This window comes from Bombyx mori, chromosome 2 (assembly GCF_030269925.1).
Source record: "Bombyx mori chromosome 2, ASM3026992v2".
Taxonomy (NCBI): Eukaryota; Metazoa; Arthropoda; class Insecta; order Lepidoptera; family Bombycidae; genus Bombyx; species Bombyx mori.
In genome coordinates, this window is record NC_085108.1 from 1,397,285 (window position 1) to 1,422,694 (window position 25,410).

The 25,410-nt window shown below is 37.4% G+C and overlaps 1 protein-coding gene across 4 annotated transcripts in view; it reads left to right on the forward strand.

Moving 5' to 3' along the window:
* The first annotated feature begins 22,935 nt into the window (after nt 1-22,935).
* LOC101739914 (uncharacterized) overlaps nt 22,936-25,410 on the forward strand; it is a 51,351-nt gene continuing 48,876 nt past the window's right edge. The window contains exon 1 of one of the 4 annotated variants that reach the window (XM_062671735.1): nt 22,936-23,109. Coding sequence is in view for 2 of the 4 variants with exons in the window: in XM_021347183.3 (XP_021202858.1) it covers nt 23,573-23,578 (6 nt within the window). In the remaining 2 variants the exon portion in view is untranslated. Of the gene's footprint in view, nt 23,110-23,151; nt 23,579-25,410 lie in introns of those variants that run through there. The other 3 variants (XM_021347184.3, XM_021347183.3, XM_012689420.4) reach the window with 3 other exon arrangements.

Genomic DNA, 25,410 nt, shown 5'->3' on the forward strand with positions numbered 1-25,410 from the left:
GCGAGACTCATTTTAAACATGTAAACGTAATAAAAACTCTGCATTTTCCTGTCGCCATCTAGGGAATCGAGGATGTAAAAGTAATCCTGCTAAGCTATTTGTGTGCGTGCTTATAGTGACGTCACGGTTTTTTTTATTACTTAGATAGGTGGACGAGCTCTCACAGTCCACCTGGTGTTAAGTGGTTACTGGAGCCCATAGACATCTACAACGTAAATGTGTCACCCACCTTGAGATATAAGTTCTAAGGTCTCAAGTATAGTTACAACGGCCGCCCCACCCTTCAAACCGAAACGCATTACTGCTTCACGGCGGAAATAAGCAGGGTGGTGATACCTACCCGTGCTGACTCACGAGAGGTCCTACCACCAGTAACGTTACTTCCTGTTATTATTATAATTCTGTACACTAACAAAACATTAATAAAATAGTGTGTTTGAATTATTTATTTTGAGTGCAAATTGCCCGCTAATAGAAGAAGTAAATAACAAACCACAAGAATATCTGTAATTAGTGCGCACAATGTGCTTCCACAGATCATTATTTTTCAGCCCACCAATGAATTGTATGGTGTAGGTTTAATTTATAATACGCTTTTATTAGCTACAGACGTATGTAACGGAATCTTTGAACATGATTTTGACCCCCTTCAAAATATCGGATTAACTCGAAATTTGGTATACTTATTAAGGACCGATGACAATTCAATATTTAAAAAAAAAAAACAAAAAAAAATTGAAAAAATTTAATTTCAACTAGAAAATTAAAAATAAATACTAGTTCAAAGAAACGCTTTTTTTAAACGCACTTTTTACAATAAAATCATTTTTTCTTACACTATTTTTAATTCAAATCTAATTATTAAATATTATTTTCAAATTTTTTAGTTGGATTTCTATAAAAGCGTATTTTGTTAGTTTTTTTAAACTATTATTTATTTTTTAAGATTAAGTATCGCGTTTCAGCGCCTACCTTGAAACGGATAGCAAAAAACAATGCGTCTAATTTGAGCATAACAATTTCTACAGGAGGTGACAGAGGAGGACAGAGAGAGGAAGTGTGAAATATGATCTCACAATATAATATTCGCGGTCATATAATTAGAAAAACTTCTTAGGAATAAAGAAAATGTAACTTCAACGCATCATATAAAATAAACAAATTAAATAATTAATAATAATGCAATAATATATAGCCAGTCAAATAAAAGACTCGATAAATGCATAAAACATAAAACATATCTTACTTTTAACTGCAAAATGAGTCTTAACCATGTAGTTTATTTTCAGTACTTGGCCAGTAATGAAAATAAACTTGGACATTTAATAGAAACATTTAAAAAGAAAGCATCCATAGCTCGTTCTTTTTTTGAAATTGGAGAAAAACATTTCTTTCTTGGCTTTTTCTATTAGTTTGGCGGCCATTTAAAATTTAATCTGAATTTCATTTTGTTCAAAATGGGTAAAAATAAAAGTTGTGACGCGTCAACTAGGCATATAATTGTTAAGTCACTTATCTATATATTAATACGTGAAGCAAAACTTAGTATCCCTTTTTACGAAAATTGCGCGGACGGAGGAGTATGGAATTTCCCACACTTATAGAGAATATAGAGAAGAAGTGCACAATGCTAATTTTTTTTTTAAATAATGCATAAAATATACATTGAATCTATAAAGAAAACATTACACACACTACATACCATGTATTTGACGCACACACGCATGAATACTATTTATTGTCAAACTTTTGTTCTTGACGTCTGTGGTCAAATTGAGCATAGATTAAATATTGTTTGTTTTTATGAAAAAAAATTATATTGTAGCCTTGGCGAAATTTGTGAATATATAAGTATAAAATACAATCATAATAATAGACAAACTTACAATTCCAATTAATTATAGTCGAATTTCGACTACTGCGGGACCTCTAGTATAATAGTATTTGACAATAGAACCATAATGATGTTTAAACATAAAATTTCAATTGATTAAAGTCGAATTTCGACTACTGCGGGACCACTAGTATATATACTTAGATATCGGACCTTTCGCCTTCTGGAGTGGAATTCGGATTCGATACACGTCTATGACAGTTTTATTAAGAAACAATAAATTCAATGATTCTCATTAGCCGGTCGTTAAAGCACGAATGACTCACGACAATGGAATGACAGCTGTCATTGTACTGACAATAAACATTAGCAGGTGTCTTGGCGAAGCTGTTAACCCGTTCGCTGCTTCTGTGATGAAACTCGGGATGAGACGCGGTCGTATCAACCCTAAGGTGATTTTATTGTTACCTACATATTCACTGGTAGCCTAAGGGGTTAACTATCTACAGTCGGCGTCGATGCGCCACTTCGACAAAGCGGCACGACACGAGAACCCTCTCATCGTGACCGCCGGTAACTACATTCCCGATCCTGCGGACAGAATGGAAAGCAGTCGACGTCGCCCCAAACACATCATTTCGGATCCTCCCGATCCACTAACGGTGCTTCTAGGTACCTCAAGCACCGGTCACCGTTCGACGAGTAAATTAACCCTCAGATACAGGCCACTGAGTTTCTCGCCGGATCTTCTCAGTGGGTTGCGTTTCCGATCCGATAGTAGATTCTGCGATGTACTGCTTTTGCTAGGGCCAGTGTTAGCATCCCTCCGGTTTGAGCTCCGTGAGCTCACCTACAAGTTAGGTAGATTCTGCGATGTACTGCTCTTGCTAGGGCCAGTGTTAGCATCACTCCGGTTTGAGCTCCGTGAGCTCACCTACAAGTTAGGTAGATTCTGCGATGTACTGCTCTTGCTAGGGCCAGTGTTAGCATCACTCCGGTTTGAGCTCCGTGAGCTCACCTACACGTTAGGTAGATTCTGCGATGTACTGCTCTTGCTAGGGCCAGTGTTAGCATCACTCCGGTTTGAGCCCCGTGAGCTCACCTACACGTTAGGGCGAAACTGAAATAGCCTCTCAAGGCTATGAGCATAGGTAGGAAAAAAACCGTTTTTATAGAGACTAGCGGTCGCCCAGTGGTCGAAATTCGACCACAATTAAATGAAAATTTTAGTTGAACATTATTACGGGTTCTATTGTCAAATACTTTACTTCTATAATCACAGATTTAACGAAGGCTACATCATCATCATCATCATCATCATCAGCCTTTATCTGCCCACTGCTGGACATAGGCCATATACATAACGAAGGCTACACTATAGAGAAATAATAAGACAAACAATATTATGTTATCTATTCTCAATTTGACTTTAACAATAAACAAAAGAGTATATATGCGTGTGTGTGTCATTTACATGGTAGTGTGTATAATGTTATCTATTGACTTAACGTATTTTGTTTTAGAATAAATAAAAAAATAACACTCTGCACTCCTTCTCTATATTCTCTATAACTGTGGGAAATTTCACACTCCTCCGTCCGCGCGATTTTCATAATATAAAAAAGGGCTACAAAGTTTTTGCTTCACGTATTAATATAGACTAGAGGTCCCGCAGTAGTCGAAATTCGACTATAATTAATTGGAATTGTAAGTTTGTACACTATTATGATTGTGTTTTATACTTCTATAATCACAAATTTCGCCAAGACTACAGTATAAAAAATATTAGTAAAGACAAACAATGTTTAATCTATTCCCAATTTGACAACAGACGTCAAGAACAAAAGTATGCATGCGTGTGTGTGTCAATATGATATGTAGTGTATGTAATGTTTTCTTTATTGATTTAATGTATCTTTTATGCATTATTTAAGAAAAATATTAGCATTGTGCACTTCTTCTCTATCTTCTCTATAAATGTGTGAAATTTCATATTCCTCCGTCTGCGCAATTTTGATAAAAAGGGCTACAAAGTTTTTGCTTCACGTATTAATACCTATAGTTAAAGATAAAAAATTTACGTGGGTCAATAAGGTCTCATATCGTGTCGAACGCGTTACCAATCGTAACCGTTGTTCGGTTCCGATTGGCGTGATGAATGAATAAAGACTTTTTTTTAACCCTATGAGCACGAACTATCGTTAGATCGACTCTCTATTAACGCGTAAAGTGCGGAGCGTCGGAATAGCGACTATTAGCGCGGTTTGACTATAGGCATTACGAATCGTCCTGAACGGACGTGTCTTATAAATGACCAATGATGTCATATAACGCACTTTTTTTCCTTTTTTTTATTGCTTAGATGGGTGGACGAGCTCACAGCCCACCTGGTGTTAAGTGGCTACTGGAGCCCATAGACATCTACAACGTGAATGCGCCACCCACCTTGAGATATAAGTTCTAAGGTCTCAAGTATAGTTACAACGGCTGCCCCACCCTTCAAACCGAAACGCATTACTGCTTCACGGCAGAAATAGGCAGGGCGGTGGTACCTACCCGCGCGGACTCACAAGATGTCCTACCACCAGTAATTACGCAAATCATAATTTTGCGGGTTTGATTTACTGTCTATAGTACACCGCAACATACCTGCTATATTTTTATATTTTCCAGAATTTATATAAATTAAACGGTTGTCTGGAAGAGATAGATTTTAGCAATAAGACCGCCTATTGTACAAATGTATCTGTTTTTTTGACTGTTTTTTTAAATGTAAATATGTTTTGGTGTGCAATAGTGTATTCTCTCTCGCTCCCTCTCTCTCTCTCTCTCTCTCTCTCTCGCTCATTTAAAATTGTTTTGCTATAATTTTGTATTTTTAAAAATGAAAGCAAGCAGTTTTTAAAAATGAAAACAAGGCACGTACTTTTTTTTTTCAAAAATCCTTTAGCAGTTTTAGCATATATCGTCTTTTCGCATTAAAAATGTACAATTTCCTAAAATATATCGAAATTGAGTTAATAGGCGGAATCATTTGGTATCCACAATATTTTTCTCATAGATACTGTCAAAAGAGCGTAGTTTAGTTTAGTTTTTTTTTAGTTCACCTATGTTTTGACTACTATTAACAAAATTAATACATAACTTTATCTTACTTTAATAGACAGATAATGTAACTGTATGAAATAAAAAAAGTATTAAATGTTGCAAATTTATAATTAATATAAAAAATATCACGTAGGTATGTTAAACCTTTCAAACACTCTCCTGTAAAATTAGTAAGTTTTGAGGTTATACAGTTTTAATGCGAGAAGAAGATATGTGAATATCATCCTCCTTCTTCCTCGAGTGTTCCTCAGTGCTGAGACTCGTGACCTTTACGGAGCAATCTTGCTTGGACTATGTTCCTCCATTCTTCCCTGTTCTCCGTGCAGTGGATTGCGACATTGATGCTGAAGTCCAATGTCGTTTTGATTTGATCGAACCAACGCATGGGACTACGCCCCCTAAGCCTCTTTCCTTCCACTAGATTTATATAATAAGTAGGTAAGGTCACGGGGCTCTAACCTGGTGACGCTGCTAACACTAGCCCCTTTTTTTGCCGGACTCCCACCCTCTACCGGGGATGGCGGGCGGGGTAGTCGGAGTCGAACCGACTAAAGCCTCCTGTCGCTCGACAACCCACGTCCGAGCCTCGCATGAGACAGAACTCGTGAAAAAGCAAAGGGGGGAGAGTGAAGCGTTTAGTGCGGATCACATCTCTCCCATCACCCTCCCCCTCGGGACGCCGGACTGGCGGTCGTAGGTGCCACGACCACCAGTCCTCTCGGTCGGCAGGCTGTCCGAAGCCCGTCTAAATGGCGCCGGTTAGAATGAGTTATACTACGGAAACACTAGCCCTAGCAAGAGTCGTGCTTCGCAGAATCTACCACCGGATCGGAAAGGCGACCTAGTGAGAAAATTCCAAACTCAGTGGGCTACCACAGCACCAGCACAGCTCCCAAGGCCTCGAGCTCTGGGCTGATCTCCGCGCTATCTCCAAGTACGAACCCATGTGCTCCTTCTGAAGACTTTCAAAAGAAACAATCCAATAATGCCTAATTTTCCTAAAATTCCAATGTTACCTACAGACTTACTAAAAACGCATCTTTCAATATATTTTTTATTGCTTATATGTGTGGACGGGCTCACAGCCCACCTGGTGTTAAGTGGCTACTGGAGCCCATAGACATCTACAACGTGAATGCGCCACCCACCTTGAGATATAAGTTCTAAGGTCTCAAGTATAGTTACAACGGCTGCCCCACCCTTCAAACCGAAACGCATTACTGCTTCACGGCAGAAATAGGCAGGGCGGTGGTACCTACCCGCGCGGACTCACAAGATGTCCTACCACCAGTAATTACGCAAATCATAATTTTGCGGGTTTGATTTACTGTCTATAGTACACCGCAACATACCTGCTATATTTTTATATTTTCCAGAATTTATATAAATTAAACGGTTGTCTGGAAGAGATAGATTTTAGCAATAAGACCGCCTATTGTACAAATGTATCTGTTTTTTTGACTGTTTTTTTAAATGTAAATATGTTTTGGTGTGCAATAGTGTATTCTCTCTCGCTCCCTCTCTCTCTCTCTCTCTCTCTCTCTCGCTCATTTAAAATTGTTTTGCTATAATTTTGTATTTTTAAAAATGAAAGCAAGCAGTTTTTAAAAATGAAAACAAGGCACGTACTTTTTTTTTTCAAAAATCCTTTAGCAGTTTTAGCATATATCGTCTTTTCGCATTAAAAATGTACAATTTCCTAAAATATATCGAAATTGAGTTAATAGGCGGAATCATTTGGTATCCACAATATTTTTCTCATAGATACTGTCAAAAGAGCGTAGTTTAGTTTAGTTTTTTTTTAGTTCACCTATGTTTTGACTACTATTAACAAAATTAATACATAACTTTATCTTACTTTAATAGACAGATAATGTAACTGTATGAAATAAAAAAAGTATTAAATGTTGCAAATTTATAATTAATATAAAAAATATCACGTAGGTATGTTAAACCTTTCAAACACTCTCCTGTAAAATTAGTAAGTTTTGAGGTTATACAGTTTTAATGCGAGAAGAAGATATGTGAATATCATCCTCCTTCTTCCTCGAGTGTTCCTCAGTGCTGAGACTCGTGACCTTTACGGAGCAATCTTGCTTGGACTATGTTCCTCCATTCTTCCCTGTTCTCCGTGCAGTGGATTGCGACATTGATGCTGAAGTCCAATGTCGTTTTGATTTGATCGAACCAACGCATGGGACTACGCCCCCTAAGCCTCTTTCCTTCCACTAGATTTATATAATAAGTAGGTAAGGTCACGGGGCTCTAACCTGGTGACGCTGCTAACACTAGCCCCTTTTTTTGCCGGACTCCCACCCTCTACCGGGGATGGCGGGCGGGGTAGTCGGAGTCGAACCGACTAAAGCCTCCTGTCGCTCGACAACCCACGTCCGAGCCTCGCATGAGACAGAACTCGTGAAAAAGCAAAGGGGGGAGAGTGAAGCGTTTAGTGCGGATCACATCTCTCCCATCACCCTCCCCCTCGGGACGCCGGACTGGCGGTCGTAGGTGCCACGACCACCAGTCCTCTCGGTCGGCAGGCTGTCCGAAGCCCGTCTAAATGGCGCCGGTTAGAATGAGTTATACTACGGAAACACTAGCCCTAGCAAGAGTCGTGCTTCGCAGAATCTACCACCGGATCGGAAAGGCGACCTAGTGAGAAAATTCCAAACTCAGTGGGCTACCACAGCACCAGCACAGCTCCCAAGGCCTCGAGCTCTGGGCTGATCTCCGCGCTATCTCCAAGTACGAACCCATGTGCTCCTTCTGAAGACTTTCAAAAGAAACAATCCAATAATGCCTAATTTTCCTAAAATTCCAATGTTACCTACAGACTTACTAAAAACGCATCTTTCAATATATTTTTTATTGCTTATATGTGTGGACGGGCTCACAGCCCACCTGGTGTTAAGTGGCTACTGGAGCCCATAGACATCTACAACGTGAATGCGCCACCCACCTTGAGATATAAGTTCTAAGGTCTCAAGTATAGTTACAACGGCTGCCCCACCCTTCAAACCGAAACGCATTACTGCTTCACGGCAGAAATAGGCAGGGCGGTGGTACCTACCCGCGCGGACTCACAAGATGTCCTACCACCAGTAATTACGCAAATCATAATTTTGCGGGTTTGATTTACTGTCTATAGTACACCGCAACATACCTGCTATATTTTTATATTTTCCAGAATTTATATAAATTAAACGGTTGTCTGGAAGAGATAGATTTTAGCAATAAGACCGCCTATTGTACAAATGTATCTGTTTTTTTGACTGTTTTTTTAAATGTAAATATGTTTTGGTGTGCAATAGTGTATTCTCTCTCGCTCCCTCTCTCTCTCTCTCTCTCTCTCTCTCGCTCATTTAAAATTGTTTTGCTATAATTTTGTATTTTTAAAAATGAAAGCAAGCAGTTTTTAAAAATGAAAACAAGGCACGTACTTTTTTTTTTCAAAAATCCTTTAGCAGTTTTAGCATATATCGTCTTTTCGCATTAAAAATGTACAATTTCCTAAAATATATCGAAATTGAGTTAATAGGCGGAATCATTTGGTATCCACAATATTTTTCTCATAGATACTGTCAAAAGAGCGTAGTTTAGTTTAGTTTTTTTTTAGTTCACCTATGTTTTGACTACTATTAACAAAATTAATACATAACTTTATCTTACTTTAATAGACAGATAATGTAACTGTATGAAATAAAAAAAGTATTAAATGTTGCAAATTTATAATTAATATAAAAAATATCACGTAGGTATGTTAAACCTTTCAAACACTCTCCTGTAAAATTAGTAAGTTTTGAGGTTATACAGTTTTAATGCGAGAAGAAGATATGTGAATATCATCCTCCTTCTTCCTCGAGTGTTCCTCAGTGCTGAGACTCGTGACCTTTACGGAGCAATCTTGCTTGGACTATGTTCCTCCATTCTTCCCTGTTCTCCGTGCAGTGGATTGCGACATTGATGCTGAAGTCCAATGTCGTTTTGATTTGATCGAACCAACGCATGGGACTACGCCCCCTAAGCCTCTTTCCTTCCACTAGATTTATATAATAAGTAGGTAAGGTCACGGGGCTCTAACCTGGTGACGCTGCTAACACTAGCCCCTTTTTTTGCCGGACTCCCACCCTCTACCGGGGATGGCGGGCGGGGTAGTCGGAGTCGAACCGACTAAAGCCTCCTGTCGCTCGACAACCCACGTCCGAGCCTCGCATGAGACAGAACTCGTGAAAAAGCAAAGGGGGGAGAGTGAAGCGTTTAGTGCGGATCACATCTCTCCCATCACCCTCCCCCTCGGGACGCCGCTCTCGGTCGGCAGGCTGTCCGAAGCCCGTCTAAATGGCGCCGGTTAGAATGAGTTATACTACGGAAACACTAGCCCTAGCAAGAGTCGTGCTTCGCAGAATCTACCACCGGATCGGAAACGCGACCTAGTGAGAAAATTCCAAACTCAGTGGGCTACCACAGCACCAGCACAGCTCCCAAGGCCTCGAGCTCTGGGCTGATCTCCGCGCTATCTCCAAGTACGAACCCATGTGCTCCTTCTGAAGACTTTCAAAAGAAACAATCCAATAATGCCTAATTTTCCTAAAATTCCAATGTTACCTACAGACTTACTAAAAACGCATCTTTCAATATATTTTTTATTGCTTATATGTGTGGACGGGCTCACAGCCCACCTGGTGTTAAGTGGTTACTGGAGCCCATAGACGTCTACAACGTAAACGCGCCACCCACCTTGAGATATAAGTTCTAAAGTCTCAGTATAGTTACAACGGCTGCCCCACCCTTCAAACCGAAACCCTTCACGGCAGAAATAGGCAGGGTGGTGGTACCTACCCGCGCGTACTCACAAGAGGTCCTACCAACAGTAATTACGCAAATTGTAATTTTGCGGGTTTGATTTTTATTACTCGATGTTATTCCTTCACAGTGGAAGTCGATCGTGAACATTTGTCGAGCACGGATTTCAATAGAAAAATTGGTACCCGCCTGGGATTTGAAACACCGGTGCATCGCTCAACACGAATGCACGGGACGTCTTAAGGCTTCGTCAAACAGAACGCGTAATTAGCGCGCGTCAGAGCGCTAAACTGACGCAGCGCTATGACGCCGAGATGTGTTGTACTACTATGGTAACATACCGTCTAAAACAGAGCCCCAGCGCTATAAGTACGCAGCGCTCTGTCGCGGCGTTAGGACGCTTTGACGTCAGGCGTTGTGATTTTTTACAAATTTTATTTTAGCGTCCGAGTGAATGTGTATTAAAATACTAGATAATGCCCGAAAAATTGATAGAAATAGTTAGAAAATACCCATGCTTATACAATGCCACATCTGAATCACTCGATTTCTTAATACTTTTGCATGCGTTGCGTCAAGGAGCGTTAGACTCATCTAGTCAATTTGAAGAGCGCGACGTTAAGTACGCGGCGCTAAGTACGTGTTCTGTTTGACGAAGGCTTTATCCTTTAGGCCACGATGACGATAACTTCCTTCGGAAGACTTTCGTAAGAAACAATCCAATAACGGCTAATTTTCCCAAAAATCCAATGCTACCTACAGACTTACTAAAAACGCACCTATCAATATCGTAAAGCATAAATACAAACCGATAGTAAGTGTGAAGATTCTTATTATCGGCGTTCCTCCCTCTGTGACTCGGCAAATAGACAATGGGGCATAGATAATCGCGCCAAATTACCAAACAAACGGTTAGATGTTATCTGTATTTTAAAAAATATATATATCGTAGCTACAAATATTTTTGGTGGTTTGTTTGTTTGTGATTTTTGTTACTTATTAATAATTATTATTCGAAATTATAAGTTTGAACATTATTATTTCTTGGGTTCTTAGGTTCTATTGGCATTTACTATCAGATTTTGCCAATATTACACTATAGACAAATAATCTATTCTCAATTTGATCACAGACTTTAAGCAATAACAAAAGTTTGACAATAAACACAGACAATAACACCTAGTGTTTAGTGGTTACTGGAGCCCATAGACATCTATAACGTAAATGCGCCACACACCTTGAGATATAAGTTCTAAGGTCTCAGTATAGTTACAACGGCTGCCCCACCCTACAAACCGAAACGCGTTATTGCTTCACGGTAGAAATAGGTAGGGTGGTGGTACCTACCCGCGCGGACTCACAAGAGGTCCTACCACCAGTAATGATGGGGTAAGCTTAATTGAAGTTCAATTAAAAACATCGAACTGTTAATGCTAATCTATATAAAAATGAATTGCTGTTCGTTAGTCTCGCTAAAACTCGAGAACGGCTCGACCGACTTGGCTAATTTTGGTCTTGAATTATTCGTGAAAGTCCAGGGAAGGTTTAAAAGGTGAGAAAATATAAAAAAGCTCGGAATTATATAAAAACAAACAATTTTGTTTTTCCTTTGATGTGTCCCCTTGATGTGTCTTTTATTTATCGATTGAGGCACTACGAAGTCTGCCGGGTCAGCTAGTACCAAATAAAACGGACCTTTCATTACAAAGATAAATGTCGCGTAATAAGCGACATGTCGCTTAAGCCTTTCACCCGTCGAATTTAATTTTTTTTTTATATCATCTTATATTTTCGTTATTCTTCTTCTATCTCTTTATTACATTATATATTCGTAAAGATTATTAGATTATCATGTTATATATTTTTAAACACAGGTTCGTTGTCGCGGGAATGTCGGGTGTCTCAACTCACTATTCTTCTTCTTCTTTAATATTTAGCTCCGGCACGGTTTGTGCATTAGCCAGCGTCAAAGTAATATTTTTTTTATAATTGGCCTTTTTATTATTATTTACAGTTTATGAGTAATAAAAAATACGAAGGAAACTAATCGCGACATAACATAAATGATTAAAAACGAATTAGATTTAGAAATGAGATGATATATGATGAAATATATTATAATCTCAGTAAAATGGTGGTCATTTACATAATGAGATATTCAGTGGACTTTTTGGAAGATCCCTAGAAGCTACGTCCAGCGGCTTTGTTTCATTTTCCCACGTTTGTGCACTTTCACAGATATTAAACAGTTAATAAACCATCGTTATTACACATTTAAAACCGAAGAAACACTAAATAGACAGAATAAAATAATTCACATAACATCGCTCCTCGCGTTCCCGCCAAAAAGTTCCAACTCACTATTATAAATACGTTCTAATAAAAACATCTTTGACTTCGTCAATTCATTCCAACAACGTAACAGCCAAACCCGCGAGCCAAACGAAGTCGATCGCCAAATAAAACAAAAAAACTAACCTAACACCAATACAATAATAAAATTGAAAGTGACAAAACAATATGTAAATAACATTATTTGGGATTTTAATGCATCGTCATTGAAGCAATTTGTTCGGTACAAGGCCGCCATGATTGTATTTATTTTTTCTTGTTTATTTATTGTGAGGAACAAGGAGAGCTGTAGAGAAGATAATTGCTGTAGATTTTTTTTTCTGTGGTCGCGATTCTTGCACATACAGGCCTTTTTGGCGGGAACGCGAGGAGTGAAGTTGTGTGATTTATTTTAATTTGTCTATTTAGTGTTTCTTCAGGTTTAAATGTGTAATAACGGTGGTTTATTAATTGTTTAGTATCTGTGAAAGTGCACAAATGTCGGAAAATGAAACAAAGCCGCTGGACGTAACTTCTTGAGATCCTCTAAAAAGTCCACTGAAAAAATTTCTGTTAGTGACCATTTTACTGGGACTATATTATTATTTCATCACATTTCACTTAATTTCATCCCAATTGATTAATGTCTCAAATGAATCATCTTCATTTCATTTTATTTCATTTCACATCCTATCATGACATGACTTAAAGGTCTTAGTTACCAAGTCATAAAATCCCTGAAAAAAATTGCACATACAGGTGGATGTATGTACTATGTTTTTTTTTATTGCCCTTGTAGGCAGATGAGCATACGGCCCACCTAATGGTGAGTGGCTACCGTCCCCATGGACCTCAGCAATGCCAGGGCCAGAACCAGGCCGCTGCCTACATCTCTTTGCTTCGGCTGCATGCTTCATGGCTAAACTACTTTCAAGTACAACTTCTGTCGCGTAGTACGTTCTGTTTTGAAGAGATGCTTGGACAGTGCTTCTTCGATTAAATCTGTGCTCTTGGGCCCTCTTGGAGCCAGATGGGTCATGGACACACTTAACCATTTATTAATACAAACACTTTTTGTATCCAATAAACATACCGAATTTAATGATCCATTATTTATTTTATTTATTTATTACACTTCATGTAAAATTTACATTGGCGGACTTAATGCCTAAGGCATTCTCTACCAGTCAACCAAAGGTAGTGCAGAGTGAATAGTGGTAGGTGCAATGAAATTTATATTAAGTTACAAAAAGTATATACATACATACATAAATACATACATACATACATATAATAGTTATATAGTATTAAAAGGAATATATTAATAAATTATCGTTAATAATAAATTATTATCGCGCATGGAATCGATACATTTTGAGTTTAATCAAAGATATATAAATTTAATGCAAACTCCAGTATAGCATGTTTAATAACAATAAGAATATGTTAAAAAGCAAACCGAAATAACAATTAATTTCATCTTTTATTTTATCCTGTTAATACCGGTCAGTATATTAGATCGGAATTATTTTTTATTTTTTTTATTGCTTAGTTGGGTGGACGAGCTCACAGCCCACCTGATGTTAAGTGGTTACTGGAGCCCATGGACATCTACAACGTAAATGCGCCACCCACCTTGAGATATAAGTTCTAAGATCTCAGTATAGTTACAACGGCTGCCCCACCCTTCAAACCGAAACGCATTACTGCTTCACGGCAGAAATAGGCAGGGCGGTGGTACCTACCCGCGCGGACTCACAAGAGGTCCTACCACCGGTAAAAATTATTATAATATTATAAATTATTATTTTGTCATCGGTCCTTAATGCGTGTGCGTGTTTGATTTTCAAGTTAATCCAACGTCTTGAAGTCGATGGAAATGACATTCAAAGATTACGTTACATACGAACAAACATAAGCACAACTAGCTGTACCCGTCCGCTTCGCTGGGCATTTAAAATTAACATTATTATTTCTCACCCCCACAAAGATTCTCATCATTAACGCCCCCGCAACTGGTGTAGGGAGTCCAACACTCATATAAATATTATCCTATCCATTGAGTACATGTATTTTCTAGATGGATACCGAGTTTCAAGTCAATCGGATGCATGGTTCAGTAGTTATAACGGAACATCCGTAAAACCACTGTAGATTTATATATTAGTATAGATTATACCGATCCAACAATTGCTTATTAAAAAATGTACTTGTAAAATAAATTATTATTAAAAAATTATAAAAACTATTTTAAGCGCGACTCCACGTCTTTCTCGACGATCGATCTGCATTTTGAAATTGGAACGTTACCGAGCCATAGACAATAATGATGGTATCGTTAGCCGTTTAGCATAGAACACGAATAGTACGGCGATGGAAACCAGACCTTTCCTTGTTAGAACCAGGTTCGCTTTGTAACAGATTTATCACTGCATTGTCTCTGGATTTAAGCTTGTTACAAATATTTTCGTGACGCACAAGAAGAAATCGTCGAATTTTGAAGTCGTCGTGGCCTAAAGGATAAGACGTCCGGTGCATACGTATCGAGCGATGCACCGGTGTTCGAATCCCGCAGGCGGGTACCAATTTTTCTAATGAAATACGTACTCAACAAATGTTCACGATTGACTTCCACGGTGAAGGAATAACATTGTGTAATAGAAATCAAACCCGCAAAATTATAATTTGCGTAATTACTGTTGGTAGGACCTCTTCTGAGTCCGCGCGGATAGGTACCACCGCCCTGCCTATTTTCTGCCGTGAAGCAGTAATGCGTTTCGGTTTGAAGGGCGGGGCAGCTGTTGTAACTATACTGAGACCTTAGAAGTTGTATATCAAGGTGGGTTGCGCGTCTACGTTGTAGATATCTATGACCTCCAGTAACCACTTAACACCAGGTGGGCTGTGAGCTCGTCCACCCTTCTAAGCAATAAAAAAAATGGCTTAATCGATCGTTGTTATATCGTAGAATAGAAGAAATGCAAGAAAAAAAATCGAACGGAAAGGCGAAACCATTTGAAGGTTAAAATTAAGGTTAAAGTTCAAACAATAAAGTTAAAATTAATAATAAAAAACTTAGTTAACTATTTGAATGCGGTAAACTTCACTGAAGTTCAATTTAAAGCTTTGAGCTTTTGACGCTAATGTCAAATGAAACGGACCTTTAATTACAAAGATGAATGTCGCGGGTTAAGCGAAATATTGGTACTGGTGATAGGATCTTGTGAATCCGCACCACCGCCCCGCCTTTTTCTGCCGTGAAGCAGTAATGCGTTTCGGTTTGAAGGGTGGAGCAGCCGTTGTAACTATACTGAGACCTTTGAACTCATGTCTCAAGGTGGATGGCGGCATTTACGTTGTAGATATCTATGGGCTCCGGTAACCACTTAGCACAAGGTGGGCCGTGAGCTCGCCATCCGTCTTAGCAATAAGAAAAAAAAGCCCACAGGCGTCAATTTAGATTTTTTCATAAGTGTTTAGTATATCATCAGAAAAATATGTACCACCGTCTGCCGGATTTGAATACGCACACGCTCGCATCGATCGATACGAATGCACCAGGTCTCTTATCCTTCAGGCCACGACGACTTCAGATCACCTGCCGATCCATGCTCAGGGCAACTAAAACACGTACTCAACTAATGTTCACGATTGACTTCCACGGTGAAAGAATAACATCGTGTATAAAAATCAAACTCGCAAAATTTGCCTAATTACTGGTGGTAGGACGTCTTGTAGTGCGTCGTGTAGTTCTTTCGTTTGATGTTCAACAAGTATGTATTTTCATTTATGTTGAATAATTTTTTTTTTATTTGATTTGATTTGTGAGTCTGCACGGGTAGGTACCGACGCCCTGCCCATTTCTGCCGCGAAGCAGTAACGCGTTTCGGTTTGGAGGGCGGGGCAGCCGTTGTATTGTTAAACTGAAAACTTAGAACTCATATCTGAAAGTGGCGGCGTTTAGGTTATTGATATATATAGGCTTCTGTAAATACTTAAAACACTAAGTTTGCCCTGAGCAGATTCCGTGGCAAAAAAAGTTAAACATAAAATAATTCAAAACGTCAGAACTAATTAACGACAATAGTAAATGTAATGTAATAAAGTTAAGTCTAACAATAGTTTTATTTGTGTCTACGACTCGCTGAAACCGAAGAGAGTATTAAATAGATATTATGTATTTTGTAAATTGCACTAAACGGGTCAACGAACTCGCGGCTGACGCAGAACTAAATGACGACAGAAGCCCGCTGAGAGACAACAAAACGTCACCACGTATCGTTACACTTAAGGGCGAAATCGTAATTATATTGCATAGCGACTGTACTGCCCTTTTAAACAAAACAAATGACTGCTTCGCGGTATAAATGAGCATAAATGGCGGTACCTACCCGTACGGACTCCCAATACTACCAATAAGTACTAATAGACAACCTTCTGGAGAAATTTTAGTACTTCTCTGCTATATCTACATTGAAGTAGTATCTCTTCCTTAAATCCCAATCTAACTTCTCCATTCCCTCACCCAATCCCTACTTTCGGTTAAATAAAAAAATCCTAAACATAATTCAGCACAGTGCAGCGCGCACTGCCATCTGTTGTCGAGTAGCAGCAACAATGTCTATTTATAAACCTTAACCTTGTCTATGATCATTTGGCACAAGTACTTGAGTGAAGTTCAGTTTTGACAGTTGTAATGTAACAGTGCTCTTCGTATATTTTTTTTACCTCCTTGCATTTTGATACCAAAATATTAATTCTTCATATTGTAGTATTACGTGAACAAGATGAAAATAAGAGCCCACGCACTCCGGGAAAGGTGGAGTACGACCCGCTAGCATCGGTAAGTGCACGTAAAACGCTAATAGGCCGATTTTGTCGCTGTATTTTTAACTGATTAAAAAAAAGTGTAGTCAATTGCCTGTTAACCTTTTAACTAAAAGCGGGAGACGCGTAATTTGACGCTATGCGGTGTATAATTTTATTACTATACGCTCGGCACCGCATACATTACTCGCCTGTCCGAATAAGAAGTCAGTAAGCATTTGAACAGCAACTAAAAAAAAAATATTCTTTACTTATCTCGTGATTGTTTTGTTATCTTCATTAGTACCAAAATTCACGTTTAAAACTCACGATTGGCTCTAAACCGTTTGATAAATAACGTTAACCGCGCATTACTATCTAAAACTAGTAATATAAAAATGTAAATCCGAAAAAAAATAATCAGTGACTGGCAAGCTTATAATTTTGTCGCGTCGTTTGAAAATCGTGCGTGTGTATTTTAGGACTAAATACGAGCGAAAATGCAGGTAAGTTTTCAAGCTACTTTTGTTACAGGCGAATTTGTTTTCTAGTTATTCCAAATCTTTAATCAATGAAAATAATTTCATTCTTCAATTTAATCATTGCTAATAAGTACAGTTTCTTTTTTTTTTTAATTGATCAAAATTTTATACAGCATTTAAAATACTCTTGCACGAATCCACTTGATATAAATTTTAAATTATTTGATAAATACGAAAATATTTATGTAACTGAGATTAGCAATTGAATAAAAATTCAAATGTAAGACTCACTTTCTGATATACCTAATCAATTTAAAAGATAACTTTCAGTATGTACTTTATGTAAATAAAAATATATATAACAAAAAAAAAAAGATAGTGTAAAGCAAAAGGTTTGAAGAATAAACAATCTACTTTAGAATATTTTAAAATAATCAATGTCTCATTACTTTTTTTGTCTGTTGTATCTACTAATTTTTTTTATTGATCCATAATCTAGAGCCAATATTTTCAAGCAACAGACATGCTTCTAACAATGTGATTCGCCTGATGACAATAAGTTCTTAATGATAATTATTAAAATTAAGACACTTTTAAAATCAAATTAGTTTTGTAAATTTACCTTTTTCTGTATGTATTTAATGAGTTTATCAGTGGCACTTCAATATTTTATTATATCTAAATGTCTTTGCTTGCTCCATAATATTCTGGTTTTACTCGATGATCGCTTATTGATAGATACATTGTTCTTAACAATAAAACTGTCTTGTATATTGGATGTTCCAAATTTTTTTATTCGTGTGAATAAAGATAGAAGATAAAGCAAAAACTTACACAGATAATGAGATAACTATAAAAATAATCGATTGATAGAATGTTTCATTCATTTTCAGTGTAGGAAATGTGAAATTTATTATAATTTATGTAAAATAATCGATGTCAACTCTTCATTTTTATGTTTTTAAGCAACGAAATCATTCAAATTATACTCTATTTTATGCTATTAGTCAAACAAATCGAATATATCCGAAAGCGCGCGTAATTTATTGACTACACATTTTACTTGTACAGTTAGATTAAAATTTTGAGAGTGCTCATCAATGATCACGGTCGATATAATAATTACGGTCAGTTTGGCCGTATTTAAAAATAAAACCAGATGAACTTTACATATTTTCATGAGACACTTAGAAAATGCATTAAAATCGAAACTCTGAAGCATAAACAAAAAAAAAAAAAAAGTAAATTAACCAAGACATACGATCAAACAGCCAGTAGTCGATGTTGATAATAATCGCACCGCTTTTTTTGTTGCTACAACAAAACTGCATCTTCGACCTCATGTCTCAAGGCTGGGACGCGCATTTTGCAATATCAAGGAGTTTTGAAGGCACATCAACGATAATACAGTAAAAAAAATTTGACACTTCAATATATCATGGCTACTGCAACTATAAATTATCTTCCATTAGATTGATCGCTAACCATTATTTATTAACGAAACTTTCTGTATATGGAACCACTAGCAACGTATTATTTTCCAAATTCACGATGAGCCTGTCTCGACCGATGCTCCCGCGGCAGGCGTATGTATGTATACGCGCCATATTAATCGCGAGGTGTCATCAATTAAAAACGTCACTTTTTTTTTTTTTTTTTTTAATTGTTCGCGAATGTGTATCGTATTTCATAAATGCGTAATGCCGGGGCGTGCCGCGATAAAATATTTTGTATTAATTGGGCACGAGTTGGTAACGAATACCGTTTTTAAGATCACTTGAACACTAAATTGTAGAAATGATCCGCCAAATGGACAATGTACCGGCGTATTTAGTGCGAGTTTTTTAACGTTCTAGATCGCGTAAAAGTTAACTCTGATTTGTATGGAGTTGGAACAGCGCCCCTAGCGGCAAACGTAGGCAAACGTTCCAATTCCATACAAATTTGAGTTAACTTTTACGCTGTCGAGAACGTTAAAAAAATTCGCACTAAACACACTGATCTCGTGTTTCGTCGAAGTCTCACAATCGAGAACCGAAATGGGCGAAGTTAAAAATGATTCTCACGGCCAAGTGGTTACCGGATTACATCCGTAAATACGCCATTAATTCACCTTGAAACGCGAGTCCCAAGTCTGTTTGTAAGTACAATGGCTGTCCCGCCCTTCGAACCGTAACGCGTTACTGCGGTAGAAATGGGCAGGGCGGTTGGGCATAACGACTGCGCGTCGAAAAAGTCTGGGCACACGCGGTGTTTCCGGGCAGGAAGCGTGTTGTGTTTGAAATAATGTTAGTGGCACTGCGAATCCACAAGCGTTATCTACGAGATAAAAATGAACGTATGTTATATTGATTTTAACGTATCTATCATGTCTGACAGGTAAATTATATTACGAATTATTATTAAGTTTCTTAACTAGAATATTTGGTGCGGACGATAAGGCCATTGGTAGGTACTTACTTGACTCGAAAACCAGGTCTAATCTTCTAAGGCAGCGCTTCTCAACCTTTTCTCGTCCCCTTTAATAAAACTTTTGTTTATCAATACCCCGTTCCCTGATACGTCCATGCTTGTTCCGAAAAATGGGTCTAGTTTCTCTTAAGATCTATCGATCGGTCGAATTCTATATATTAAGCTATTAGTTATAAGATTAGATTTAAAATTAAAAATTGTTAATATAATCATTATAACAATGTTCATATAAGTTATAATTTCTCAGTGTTCCCGACATTACCAATGTAATTTTCACGTACCCCCAATCGAAGCAGCGTATCCCCGGGGCTTATCGTATCACAGATTGAGAAACGCTGTTCTAAATGTAGTTTGAGAGGCATTGTCCCCCAACGTTTGCCTAGTTCTGGTTGCCTATTATTATTTCTCACCCCCACAAAGATTCTCATCATTAACGCCCCCGCAACTGGTGTAGGGAGTCCAACACTCATATAAATATTATCCTATCCATTGAGTACATGTATTTTCTAGATGGATACCGAGTTTCAAGTCAATCGGATGCATGGTTCAGTAGTTATAACGGAACATCCGTAAAACCACTGTAGATTTATATATTAGTATAGATTATACCGATCCAACAATTGCTTATTAAAAAATGTACTTGTAAAATAAATTATTATTAAAAAATTATAAAAACTATTTTAAGCGCGACTCCACGTCTTTCTCGACGATCGATCTGCATTTTGAAATTGGAACGTTACCGAGCCATAGACAATAATGATGGTATCGTTAGCCGTTTAGCATAGAACACGAATAGTACGGCGATGGAAACCAGACCTTTCCTTGTTAGAACCAGGTTCGCTTTGTAACAGATTTATCACTGCATTGTCTCTGGATTTAAGCTTGTTACAAATATTTTCGTGACGCACAAGAAGAAATCGTCGAATTTTGAAGTCGTCGTGGCCTAAAGGATAAGACGTCCGGTGCATACGTATCGAGCGATGCACCGGTGTTCGAATCCCGCAGGCGGGTACCAATTTTTCTAATGAAATACGTACTCAACAAATGTTCACGATTGACTTCCACGGTGAAGGAATAACATTGTGTAATAGAAATCAAACCCGCAAAATTATAATTTGCGTAATTACTGTTGGTAGGACCTCTTCTGAGTCCGCGCGGATAGGTACCACCGCCCTGCCTATTTTCTGCCGTGAAGCAGTAATGCGTTTCGGTTTGAAGGGCGGGGCAGCTGTTGTAACTATACTGAGACCTTAGAAGTTGTATATCAAGGTGGGTTGCGCGTCTACGTTGTAGATATCTATGACCTCCAGTAACCACTTAACACCAGGTGGGCTGTGAGCTCGTCCACCCTTCTAAGCAATAAAAAAAATGGCTTAATCGATCGTTGTTATATCGTAGAATAGAAGAAATGCAAGAAAAAAAATCGAACGGAAAGGCGAAACCATTTGAAGGTTAAAATTAAGGTTAAAGTTCAAACAATAAAGTTAAAATTAATAATAAAAAACTTAGTTAACTATTTGAATGCGGTAAACTTCACTGAAGTTCAATTTAAAGCTTTGAGCTTTTGACGCTAATGTCAAATGAAACGGACCTTTAATTACAAAGATGAATGTCGCGGGTTAAGCGAAATATTGGTACTGGTGATAGGATCTTGTGAATCCGCACCACCGCCCCGCCTTTTTCTGCCGTGAAGCAGTAATGCGTTTCGGTTTGAAGGGTGGAGCAGCCGTTGTAACTATACTGAGACCTTTGAACTCATGTCTCAAGGTGGATGGCGGCATTTACGTTGTAGATATCTATGGGCTCCGGTAACCACTTAGCACAAGGTGGGCCGTGAGCTCGCCATCCGTCTTAGCAATAAGAAAAAAAAGCCCACAGGCGTCAATTTAGATTTTTTCATAAGTGTTTAGTATATCATCAGAAAAATATGTACCACCGTCTGCCGGATTTGAATACGCACACGCTCGCATCGATCGATACGAATGCACCAGGTCTCTTATCCTTCAGGCCACGACGACTTCAGATCACCTGCCGATCCATGCTCAGGGCAACTAAAACACGTACTCAACTAATGTTCACGATTGACTTCCACGGTGAAAGAATAACATCGTGTATAAAAATCAAACTCGCAAAATTTGCCTAATTACTGGTGGTAGGACGTCTTGTAGTGCGTCGTGTAGTTCTTTCGTTTGATGTTCAACAAGTATGTATTTTCATTTATGTTGAATAATTTTTTTTTTATTTGATTTGATTTGTGAGTCTGCACGGGTAGGTACCGACGCCCTGCCCATTTCTGCCGCGAAGCAGTAACGCGTTTCGGTTTGGAGGGCGGGGCAGCCGTTGTATTGTTAAACTGAAAACTTAGAACTCATATCTGAAAGTGGCGGCGTTTAGGTTATTGATATATATAGGCTTCTGTAAATACTTAAAACACTAAGTTTGCCCTGAGCAGATTCCGTGGCAAAAAAAGTTAAACATAAAATAATTCAAAACGTCAGAACTAATTAACGACAATAGTAAATGTAATGTAATAAAGTTAAGTCTAACAATAGTTTTATTTGTGTCTACGACTCGCTGAAACCGAAGAGAGTATTAAATAGATATTATGTATTTTGTAAATTGCACTAAACGGGTCAACGAACTCGCGGCTGACGCAGAACTAAATGACGACAGAAGCCCGCTGAGAGACAACAAAACGTCACCACGTATCGTTACACTTAAGGGCGAAATCGTAATTATATTGCATAGCGACTGTACTGCCCTTTTAAACAAAACAAATGACTGCTTCGCGGTATAAATGAGCATAAATGGCGGTACCTATCCGTACGGACTCCCAATACTACCAATAAGTACTAATAGACAACCTTCTGGAGAAATTTTAGTACTTCTCTGCTATATCTACATTGAAGTAGTATCTCTTCCTTAAATCCCAATCTAACTTCTCCATTCCCTCACCCAATCCCTACTTTCGGTTAAATAAAAAAATCCTAAACATAATTCAGCACAGTGCAGCGCGCACTGCCATCTGTTGTCGAGTAGCAGCAACAATGTCTATTTATAAACCTTAACCTTGTCTATGATCATTTGGCACAAGTACTTGAGTGAAGTTCAGTTTTGACAGTTGTAATGTAACAGTGCTCTTCGTATATTTTTTTTACCTCCTTGCATTTTGATACCAAAATATTAATTCTTCATATTGTAGTATTACGTGAACAAGATGAAAATAAGAGCCCACGCACTCCGGGAAAGGTGGAGTACGACCCGCTAGCATCGGTAAGTGCACGTAAAACGCTAATAGGCCGATTTTGTCGCTGTATTTTTAACTGATTAAAAAAAAGTGTAGTCAATTGCCTGTTAACCTTTTAACTAAAAGCGGGAGACGCGTAATTTGACGCTATGCGGTGTATAATTTTATTACTATACGCTCGGCACCGCATACATTACTCGCCTGTCCGAATAAGAAGTCAGTAAGCATTTGAACAGCAACTAAAAAAAAAATATTCTTTACTTATCTCGTGATTGTTTTGTTATCTTCATTAGTACCAAAATTCACGTTTAAAACTCACGATTGGCTCTAAACCGTTTGATAAATAACGTTAACCGCGCATTACTATCTAAAACTAGTAATATAAAAATGTAAATCCGAAAAAAAATAATCAGTGACTGGCAAGCTTATAATTTTGTCGCGTCGTTTGAAAATCGTGCGTGTGTATTTTAGGACTAAATACGAGCGAAAATGCAGGTAAGTTTTCAAGCTACTTTTGTTACAGGCGAATTTGTTTTCTAGTTATTCCAAATCTTTAATCAATGAAAATAATTTCATTCTTCAATTTAATCATTGCTAATAAGTACAGTTTCTTTTTTTTTTTAATTGATCAAAATTTTATACAGCATTTAAAATACTCTTGCACGAATCCACTTGATATAAATTTTAAATTATTTGATAAATACGAAAATATTTATGTAACTGAGATTAGCAATTGAATAAAAATTCAAATGTAAGACTCACTTTCTGATATACCTAATCAATTTAAAAGATAACTTTCAGTATGTACTTTATGTAAATAAAAATATATATAACAAAAAAAAAAAGATAGTGTAAAGCAAAAGGTTTGAAGAATAAACAATCTACTTTAGAATATTTTAAAATAATCAATGTCTCATTACTTTTTTTGTCTGTTGTATCTACTAATTTTTTTTATTGATCCATAATCTAGAGCCAATATTTTCAAGCAACAGACATGCTTCTAACAATGTGATTCGCCTGATGACAATAAGTTCTTAATGATAATTATTAAAATTAAGACACTTTTAAAATCAAATTAGTTTTGTAAATTTACCTTTTTCTGTATGTATTTAATGAGTTTATCAGTGGCACTTCAATATTTTATTATATCTAAATGTCTTTGCTTGCTCCATAATATTCTGGTTTTACTCGATGATCGCTTATTGATAGATACATTGTTCTTAACAATAAAACTGTCTTGTATATTGGATGTTCCAAATTTTTTTATTCGTGTGAATAAAGATAGAAGATAAAGCAAAAACTTACACAGATAATGAGATAACTATAAAAATAATCGATTGATAGAATGTTTCATTCATTTTCAGTGTAGGAAATGTGAAATTTATTATAATTTATGTAAAATAATCGATGTCAACTCTTCATTTTTATGTTTTTAAGCAACGAAATCATTCAAATTATACTCTATTTTATGCTATTAGTCAAACAAATCGAATATATCCGAAAGCGCGCGTAATTTATTGACTACACATTTTACTTGTACAGTTAGATTAAAATTTTGAGAGTGCTCATCAATGATCACGGTCGATATAATAATTATGGTCAGTTTGGCCGTATTTAAAAATAAAACCAGATGAACTTTACATATTTTCATGAGACACTTAGAAAATGCATTAAAATCGAAACTCTGAAGCATAAACAAAAAAAAAAAAAAAAGTAAATTAACCAAGACATACGATCAAACAGCCAGTAGTCGATGTTGATAATAATCGCACCGCTTTTTTTGTTGCTACAACAAAACTGCATCTTCGACCTCATGTCTCAAGGCTGGGACGCGCATTTTGCAATATCAAGGAGTTTTGAAGGCACATCAACGATAATACAGTAAAAAAAATTTGACACTTCAATATATCATGGCTACTGCAACTATAAATTATCTTCCATTAGATTGATCGCTAACCATTATTTATTAACGAAACTTTCTGTATATGGAACCACTAGCAACGTATTATTTTCCAAATTCACGATGAGCCTGTCTCGACCGATGCTCCCGCGGCAGGCGTATGTATGTATACGCGCCATATTAATCGCGAGGTGTCATCAATTAAAAACGTCACTTTTTTTTTTTTTTTTTTTAATTGTTCGCGAATGTGTATCGTATTTCATAAATGCGTAATGCCGGGGCGTGCCGCGATAAAATATTTTGTATTAATTGGGCACGAGTTGGTAACGAATACCGTTTTTAAGATCACTTGAACACTAAATTGTAGAAATGATCCGCCAAATGGACAATGTACCGGCGTATTTAGTGCGAGTTTTTTAACGTTCTC